Source organism: Triticum urartu, chromosome 3 (assembly GCF_003073215.2).
Source record: "Triticum urartu cultivar G1812 chromosome 3, Tu2.1, whole genome shotgun sequence".
NCBI classification, from domain to species: domain Eukaryota; kingdom Viridiplantae; phylum Streptophyta; class Magnoliopsida; order Poales; family Poaceae; genus Triticum; species Triticum urartu.
Genome location: NC_053024.1, coordinates 111,195,105 through 111,204,844, shown reverse-complemented (window position 1 = coordinate 111,204,844; position 9,740 = coordinate 111,195,105). Strand labels below are relative to the sequence as shown.

At 41.9% G+C, this 9,740-nt stretch overlaps 1 protein-coding gene across 3 annotated transcripts; it reads right to left on the bottom strand.

Moving 5' to 3' along the window:
• Positions 1–813: 813 nt before the first annotated feature.
• On the bottom strand, positions 814–8,592 carry LOC125548111 (MADS-box transcription factor 3-like). Of its 3 annotated transcripts, none has more exons than XM_048711791.1 (10): positions 8,403–8,591; positions 7,759–8,036; positions 3,237–3,318; positions 2,238–2,299; positions 2,037–2,139; positions 1,844–1,885; positions 1,700–1,741; positions 1,411–1,589; positions 1,221–1,273; positions 814–1,092 (listed from the first exon to the last, which is right to left on the bottom strand). In XM_048711791.1, exons 1-9 carry the CDS (start codon positions 8,415–8,417, stop codon positions 1,255–1,257), a joined length of 822 nt encoding a protein of 273 aa, XP_048567748.1. In that variant the 5' UTR covers positions 8,418–8,591; the 3' UTR covers positions 814–1,092; positions 1,221–1,254. The 3 variants fall into 3 exon arrangements, with proteins under 3 accessions (XP_048567748.1, XP_048567749.1, XP_048567750.1); XM_048711792.1 differs by having other exon boundaries at positions 2,037–2,136; XM_048711793.1 differs by lacking the exons at positions 814–1,092; positions 1,221–1,273 and having other exon boundaries at positions 1,407–1,589; positions 8,403–8,592.
• Positions 8,593–9,740: the final 1,148 nt, after the last annotated feature.

Sequence of the window (9,740 nt, the reverse complement as noted above, 5' to 3'; positions counted from 1 at the left end):
AAGTACTCATGATAATCCTGCTGACATGATGACAAAGCCAGTTCCCACCAATAAGTTTGAGCTTTGCTCAGGCTTAGTTGGTATTTCTCACTAGTTCTATGGACTTTGACGCACAAGGTGTTTATGCTGATTTGGATGGAGTTATCTACTTTCTTCGACTACTGGAGGGAATTTGGCTCAAGGTGGAGATTGTTAAATTGTGATCCAAATTCTACCGTATTGGACTAGATGTAGTACATACGGTGTGGGCCTTTTGCGTCGGTACCGACGCGTACGAGTACAACTCGTTACTTGTCCTTCAAGGACTCTCATGTATTGCCCTCTTATATACCCCATGTAGTCGCACCTCAGACGGCATGTCGTCTCGTGCTTGTAATACTCCTCCATCATAGTGATTGCGCCTTCGTGCGTCCGTGGTTTTCTCCCGCAAAGGTTTCCACGTAAAAATCCGTGTCTCTCGTGTCTCGTTTATTCTCATTATTATCTAACACAAATGATAAATAGCACACGTGTGACACGAAGCACTTCGGTCCTGACGTTTTTTACAACTAAAGTTGGCATCCGAAAAGAAAAAATAACCCCCCCCCCCTCTCCTCCAAAAAAAAAAGAAAATTGAAACTTACCATCCAAAAAGAAGTTGCCATCCTCGCATCACTAACTTGCCATAAAAATATTCGGGGTTGCCATGTGTTCGTGTCACATGTGTACCACTTATCAGGGTCCAACTCCTACATGTGAGATCAAAACACTCCTTGTAGTGTGCATACATTTCTAGTTAGCCACGCCCCTTGGTTAACACCTTGTTCCATTCAGTTTTGGTACACAAATTCAAAACGCCGGTAATTATTAATTTAATACAGGGGGAGATATGCAACACGATGGCGCGCGCCGAACTCGACCACTTGTGTGGTGGTCGATCGACTAACCAGCACCTAGTTGCCGATGAACAAATATAGATATACATTACAAGTACCACATGCACCTGATCCACAAATTCTGGTTACTACTGTTATTCGTAGATCGAGCAACGACATTCCAGGCACACCTGCACGGTGACAGCTGCATGCACCCACGGACATCTTCAGATTTCATCTGCGAGGTAGAAACACGTACGCATGCTTAATTGAGGTACCCGCTTAATTAGGAAAATTAACATCACGTAACCAAAATACATAAATGCATTTCTCTCCATATGTAGAGAGAAGAAGAACGATGTATACCTAGCGTGTGTGTACTGCAGTGTCCGGGGCAAAACTAGTTGAAGTACTGCTGGCTGCAGAGGAAAAAAGGTAGCAAGAGCGAATTAACACTATGCATAATTGAGTACGGAAAAGACAGTATATTATCTTCACACTGAAATTATACATGAGCATAGATGCAATTAGAGAAATAATTGGGAAAGCTGCTTACCCGAGCTGAAGGGCAGTTGGCTGCAGCTGTTGGGAGTAATGCTGCTGCTGCTGCTGCATGATGTTCGCCTGCAGGAAGTTTCTGGAATCATACAGTGAGACCATGTGATCGTATTCGCTGCTCGCCGACCCTGACGCCATCATGTTCACCGGCTGCTGACCCCTCTCATTCTCAGACACCTGCAGAAAATCACAGATTCACACCGCAGAAATATTATGGTAAATATTATATGTTGGCAATTATAGTCTGTTCTTCAGGTCGATCAACAAGCTAGCTATTTCTGATTTACCTTGCTCCTCAGGTAAATGTTATCATTCTGTAGCTCCATTTCCTACAATTATAGAAAATGTTGCTGGATGTAAAATCCTTTGTCGAAAACATAAAGAGAATTACTGTCATTAGAGGAATGCACTGCTATATATGTTGTACTTACCCTCTTCTGCATATACTCAACTTCAGCATACATCAGCTCATTCTGCATCAAGGCATTGTTCATAGGTGAGGAACTAATCGAAGGAAAAAATATATATGAGCAGTACGTAGTCCATTAGCATTCAGTAAGTATATATGATGTTAAACACATCCAACATACATTCATACACTGTAGCTGCATGCCTGCATCATACCTTTCTAGCTCTTATCTTGGCTATGCCTTTCTCCAGCCTGCCTTCTAGCTGCTTAAGATCCCTCAGGGTCATGGTGCTGACAGAGTCCCTCACCAGCGACCTACTGGATATTTGAGACAAGTTAGACTGGCAGCACACATATTTAACTTTACAGCAAATTCTCGTACTATATACACAACATATGATTTGGCAGATGTTCACCTGTTTGAGTTTTGCAAGCTACTGATCTGCTGGCGCAGCTTGGAGGACTCCTGCTGGTAGTACTGCAAGTGTGCAATACGGGGGAGCATTCATCAGTAACCAACTATATTACTGATAGAAATAACTAGTCTCCGTATGCAAATCAAGAAGCTAGTTCAAAACAAATTTACATCGTTACTGGAAACTGATCAGTTGCATACAGGGGTTAGCTAAGCACATTTCATTTTTCCTATTTTATTTTGTATGCTGACATATACCTTTCCCAAAAGATAATCATGTGGAATGTGATTTCTCAGATTTTTTTTCATGTCTAAAATTATATTATTGGCAAGTTTTTCAAATGAAGCAATAATTAGCCCCTGTAGCCAGCAGCTATATATATATGCAGAGAATCGCCATTGCAGACTAATTAAGCTAAAGAGAGAATGAGCGTTAATCAGTTAAATGCATAAAATCAGATGATAGTTCGGTTACTTCACTTCACTGAAGTTATGTTTATCAATATTTCATGTGGATTAAAAAAAAACCTTGTGATTGATCCTGCTTCCAGAACTTCAGACAGAGAGAGCTAGAGTTGCATGTACTTCAGAGTATTTTTTTTTTGTTTTGATTCAACAAATTATCTTCGCTTTGTTGAAGACTTATCCATTGCATGTGCATTTCTAGCATCAAATTATGATATCAGTCCAATGGACAATATGATGCATATGATCCGTTGGACCAAACAGAGGATCCTCTGGGAGTTGTGACTGCTTCACTGCAATAACCGTTGTTGTGCAATAGCCCATATACTACTCTCTAGTCTGCTGAGGATATCTTGTCACAAGATTTTGCTCAGAGAAATCAAAGTTTGCCTTTGCTGAACAGTAACATGGAATATTGATAAGCACATGAATTGAAAGACACTACATGGAGTACTTGTGATGTTGACTATACAGATCACATCTTTGGTGTCAATTCAAGCAATTGCTGTAGAGTGAAAGAATGACATGATGTTACCTGGGCATTGACTTCTGCAACCGTGCCAGAGTTGGATGTGTCACTATTGGCCTTTTTGTACCTCTCAATGGTAGCTTTCACACTGCAAGTAACCGTTCATGATCGGAATTAGCACGCATATATATCTATCCACACTCTAGAGCAAATTATAGAAAATTAGCAGTAGCATAATCTCATGTGCGCAAGGCAGCTACGGCATCACCTGTTTCCTAAAAGCAATACTGCTATATGGTAATCTAAAGTTATACAACCATCACCCAGAATGTAAAATGAGCAATTTCGCTATTAATGCATGTACTTACACAACTAATGAATGTTATTAAAAAACTAATGAATGGGATAGGTTCAAAAGTAGGCCTAAATGGTATACCAAGGAAGAACCTCTTCCTGAAGGAAGTAGCTATGCAGTCAAACTAGTTTCCCAAGATTGTTCGAAATGAACAGTTCACAACACCAACAGGCAGGATGTGCTACAGTGCCACTGTATTCTGCTCTACAGTTCATACTGTGGCACATTGGTCCGAAGCTTGTGTTATCACAAGTCTCTCCGGCCTATGAATCAAGAGCTACCCCTGTCTAGCTCCAACAGTAGTTCCCCTTTCCAACGAGCTTTTGCCTGTCATCGCCCATACGAAGTTACAAGCTTCAGAGGTGATCGATGTGTGTTCTCTCATGCGTCCGTACGCATTATCCTAGCTCTCTGGTACAGCACAGTTAAGAAAGTGTACTACTGTAATGTTTTAGGTGGGTAGGTTGGGCATGTACACATCCAATTGTATGATGTCCCAGCATGATATATCCATCTATATATACCTATCGGTTGTACAGAAATCATTAGTGAGTAATTAAAATTAGAAATTAACATGTTCTTTTTTCCTGTCTATGAATGTAATTTCAAAACTGGAAATGTGATCATTTCATTCTGATATGTAAATCAAAATTTTTTTATATGTCAATTGTTCCCCAGGGTCCCCTTAAAGAAAATTAAAGATATCACAAAAGACATATATGGGCTGGTAAAGGTAGATATAACTTGATAACAAAGTACAATATGGCTATAAAAAGTCAGTACTTATATATATTATCATAAACAATGCATCAAACAAGAAGCTCTACATTATTAAGAGTTTATCTTAGGATGCAAGTGGATGCAGATATATTGCCTAAATTTGAAACGCTGAGAAAGTAGCCTGTCTGATTTTATGAAACATTTCAGTATGCAAATGACTTAATTTGCCAGCTCACTCTAATAATTCTGGCCAATCTATAAGGAAATCATGTTTTCTCTTCCTCACTATTTCCGAATGGGGGTAGTTGTCCCCAGGCCTCTGCAACTTTGCATGTATGTTAAAACGTTTTATATTTATGTACAGAGAAAGTACAAGATTGTTTTGACTTTCCAAAGAGAAAAGTCACATATTGATTTGTTGTACACATTTTTCCAGTGCATACAGGTATAGTTGTTATATTTTTAGAGACTTCAGAAAAAAAATGAAGGTGCACGACTAATTAAGCTTCTTGAACATATACACTCTGAGAAAAAAGAACATATACACTCTGAGAAAAAAGTACTATTTTTTTATTTGTGAAAAAAAACATTTTCTTGACAAAATGTGACCACAAAATTTATGGTAATAAGGAAAAGATATAGTTAAGTTATGATGAATATTCAGACAAACAACGACCCTACTTCAGTTCAGTCAACTTCTCAGCACTTTGCTTAATTATAAATAGGAATGTTGTCCATACCATATGGTCCTTACATTACAAGCAGATGCCTATCGTATGTAAAGAACAGGCCTACAATATTCCACTAATTACCCGGCAGAAATGCACAATTCCACCACATAGCTACGAGTAGTAATTAACAGGAAAACACAATTCCAGCAGTAACCCAGCAGAAATAGAAAACCGAGGGAAAGCCATTTATACTAGCTTTAAAACAGAATAGAACTAGGTAGTGATCAGTGGACAGACACCAGACATCGATATCCCATAAAGTTTCCATAAGATATTCGAAGAGATCTTTTGGCTGATGGTACTGGAGATTTGACTGCTAGCTCATGTCTTATCACCACATTTCTGAACCCCTTTTTTTATGCAAACTCAACAAAAGACCAATTTCTGCATACAACAAGACTGACAGCCATACCAACAAGCACATTGTTATCTCACCCCTACCTCCCAAGTTAAGATCGTTATAAGCCAAATAAACGTCACATCACATTCACAAGGGACAGCCAGCCCTGGTTAAATGCAGATCATATGTTCCACTCACCAAAGAGATGGAACCTTAGCATCCTCGAGGACGCTATCGGGCGGCCATCCGCACAGTGACAGGTGTGCTCGGGCACATGATTTCACATGATTGATTGGGCAGGAACACAGCAGGTTCGCTCGTTTTACCCAACGGCCAAACAGGGGTGGCAACACAACGCAAGCTTTTACCCACTCCTCCCAGGTCCTTAACCATTCTGACCAGGTCGCCAGCTTTCCTCACTCCCAATACGCACCGCATGCCCAGCGCAGCAGACGTACTGTACGTGCTACTGTTGCCTGTGCCATTGGCTGGCACCCAAGCACCAGGCACACACACCAGCAACAGAACAAATCAAGCGTTTTTCTTTGGTACCAAAAAAGGCCAGGCTTTGTTTTTCAGTGTTTATTTCTCAGCCAGTGTGACAGTGCCTGGCATGGCCACGTGTCACTCTATGGTAGGAGGGTCTCTTCTTACCATATGTTCAGCAACAACAGTACCACTACTGTATATGGAATCGGCTGTTATGTTTTCTTTACATACTTAATTATGTATATTAACATTATTCATGGAAATATTCAATTCATTTTTGAATTTCTAAACATGACTAGAATTATTTTCCAATTTTAATAAAAACCTGCACGCGATCTAGCTACTGCATACCATACATGCTTCGTATTTTCCATTTTTCTTGCACATAAACATGAATTTCGTACATGCTTCATCTCTTTGCTACATGTACTGCTACAAAGTTAGCTACTCCTAATAGAAGGTTGCATTGCTGCTCAATAATAGTAAGAATGCATGCATTAGCATTGGGCATCCTTCTTGTATTGGGCTTATTGAAATTGAAATTCAGTGCTTTGTTCTTTAGCAAATGTAAAAAACCCTTTTTCAAATAATATGAAATAAATATGTGTACACATAATCATAAAATTTTAGCACGTAAGTATACACCAGCCAAAGATGCTTTAATTTGGTCAATTTATTTAATTAAGATGCATGTGTGAACATTAGGAAATTGCAAGATATTGCATTTTCTATTTTGAGCCATACACAAGGAAAGCTATCTAGAGTAGTCTTTCTTGTGTAGCTCCTTTCAGTAATATGAAAAACCCACACACATATATATACCCTTCTACTTTCCTGCAAAATTTCTTCTTCGCTGCTATTTCTTTATTGTCCACTCTGGGAAAGTACAGTGGTGGTGTCAGGAATCAACCCCTCTGATGAGGGGAGAGAAAGAGCCACATGGTTCGAAGCCCTAACCCTAGCAACTCATTAGTTGGGATTTGGAAAGAGCAGGAGATGATGCAAAAGAAACTGAAATTAGAGAGACAAAAGTGCTTTACCACTTCCTTGATCGCTCTCTACCTTATCACCTCATCAAACACACATACACTAACAGTGACACATCCATGTACTACTAACCAGTACAGAAAAAAGATGAGCAAAAAAACCTAGATCTGCTTCTCTCCACACATAAGCAAAGGTACCAAAGGGAAAGAGGAAGAAGCAGGGAGCCCAAGGGTGGATGCCCTGTGATCTTTGTGATCATGAGGTGTGGGAGATCTACTGCTACTACCACCAAAGCAGCCCTCCCTTCCCCTCCCCACAAGCATACACACACAGGCAGAGGCAGTGATTGGAGAAAGGAAACATGCATGGTAAATGGAGCAAGGAAAGGGCAGGACCACCATGTTCTCCCTCACTCGCACAGTCACAAGAAAGAGAAAGGCTCAGGGCATGTACACACACATACCACACAGAGCAAGCACTGTCCTAGATCTATCTACACATCTAGCTCACCTCACAGGAGCACAAAGGAAAGCAGCAAAGAACCACCACAGCAAGCTGCAATATGCTTGCCTCAGTCACAAAAGAAAGAAACTGCTGCAATTTCTTTCCCCCTCACCCTCAGCAACACCAGAATAAACAAGACAGTTAATAACGGAAGGGAGTAACAAAAGATGCAGCTCCCATTTGACCTTCCCGACTCTTTGCCCCAAGAAAGCCAGGAGCAAACTTGCTCCAATTTGGACAAGAAACTGAGAAGAGAAATAATAAAAGAAACCAACAACACGGCAGTAGTAGTAGGATCTGAGGTATGTGCGTGCTATGCTATGCATATGCATGCCTTTCTTGGTGCTATATAAATATATGCCATATGTATGCATACATCCATCCATCCATACTTGTGTATGTAACTTGTAACCTGATTGAGAGAGCTGAGGGGGAGATGACAGTTGGCGGTCGTGGCCGTACCTGTTGTTGGAGTACTCGTAGAGGCGGCCGCGGCTGGAGAAGACGATGAGGGCCACCTCGGCGTCGCAGAGCACCGAGAGCTCGTACGCCTTCTTCAGGAGGCCGTTGCGGCGCTTGCAGAAGGTGACCTGCCGGTTGGTGGTGTTCTCGATGCGCTTGATCTCGATCCGGCCCCTCCCCATCTTCTCGCTCCCCGCCGCCGCCGAGTCCTCCGGAGCCGGAGCGGCCAGCTGATGGTCATTCACGGTCACACCGGAAGCTCCGCAGCTCAAATCGGCCTGAGAAGAAGGCAAACCGCAAAACCAAGATGAACAATTAGTGTGGAAAGCTGGAAACATATCGAACAAATCAAGAACTGCCCATGGCATCCGTCCTATCTAGCTTTATTCTTGGGCAGGCTCTTCCGCTGGTGCATCATCAAAAGGAAACAAACGATGCGATCCATCGATTATTTTTTTTCTCTTCCTTTTTAATTTGTGGTGATCTCCAAAGATCAGAGGGATCTTCGGCCCTGTATCTGCCTTTCTAGCTAATCATCGCTGTGCAGGCAGATTCTACTCGCAACATACATGCACACAGATTGTGCAAGAGGAATAATAAAGGAAGCTATTTCCCAAGACCATGGCCAAGAAGAAGCAAATTACCATCATGCTCATCATGGATGCTACGGCAGGAGGATCTCTCAACGTGCCTCTGTGAGCTAGCTAGCAGGCTGGAGGAAGAGATCCAGAGAGGAAAAGAGGAATGTAGTGTGGGATAGGCAGGACGAGGAGAAGGAGGAGAGGTATTAAAGGGAGGTGGTGGGGAGGGAGGGAAGAGGGGGGAAGATATGCAGTTAGGAGACGATGTGGCCAATTCTTATGGCCCTTGGTGTTTGTTTCTTCTGACTTCACTTTATAACCCTTTTTAGGTTTACTAATTCCTGCCTTCCCTCCTCTAAGCTTGTCCATATCCACACTATTTACATCAGAATATATGTAACTCTGTAACTTGGGGGTCTACGACTCCCTAAAAAAATGAAATTGGGGATCTATGTACCTTGCCTTGTTAATTTCTATAGGTATACACTTGTTAATTATTACTCTCTGTCTTAAAATGTAAGACATTTTTTGAATACCTCCCAAGACCCCAAAACCGTTACAGGCTTTTTTTTCTCGAAGACGCATGAGTGTGCGTACTATATATACAAGAAGGGATGGGGGTAAAGAGCCCCTTCACGTTGGCAGTTACAACCCCAAATCCATTGTCAGCGCAACATCTATTATATCCTGTCTCGTCAAGCCCTATCACTAGCGCCACAAGAAAGGCATCAACATCGACCTTCAGAAGGCCCGCCGTTCTCCATGTAACTCTTGGTCACAATTGATCGAATTACAATTGTGGATGAGGGGGTTGCCCCATCGAACACGATCGCGTTTCGGTGCTTCCACAATTCCCTTTCACATATCCATGTATGCGATTTAAGAGAACTTTTCGGAAAAATGTGATTTGAGAGAAAACTCATGGATGTGATTTGTTCATTTCTTCTACAAAACAGCTTGCACTTAGTTTGTACACTAGCTAGTGAAATCAGTGACTATGCCAATGGAGTGCGTGGTATTTGCCGGGTGCTTTCCATCGGGCACTTGGCAAAGGATCGCCTAAACTGAGTGCTCACGGAAGCACTCGGTGAGGCGGCCATACTCGGCAAACCATGGATAGGGCAATCAGCAAAGACAAGGCACTCCACTAACTCTGGGCAAGGCAGTCGACGAACGGTGACACAAGGCAAAGCCAATGCCACGTGTCCCTACCCACCACAGGACGACAGGGTGATGGTACGGCCGAGTTTACTGAGTGTCATATGACGGCAAACTGCTTTTTTTCCTTTTTCAAAGGACCCAAATATCCAACGAACGCGAGATTTTTAGACATGGCAAATCAAACCTTTTTTTATGGCAAATCATGTTTGTCGAGGGAGGCAGTTTAGTTGGTGAGCATGG

Bases quoted from the DNA above. Each gene is read 5' to 3' on its own strand.
- LOC125548111 (XM_048711791.1), bottom strand. The intron at 3,319-7,758 runs GTACGGCCACGA...GGTTACTTGCAG, and splicing joins TACGAGTACTCCAACAACAG to TGTGAAAGCTACCATTGAGA. The intron at 2,140-2,237 runs GTGAACATCTGC...TCAAATATCCAG, and splicing joins AGCTTGCAAAACTCAAACAG to TAGGTCGCTGGTGAGGGACT.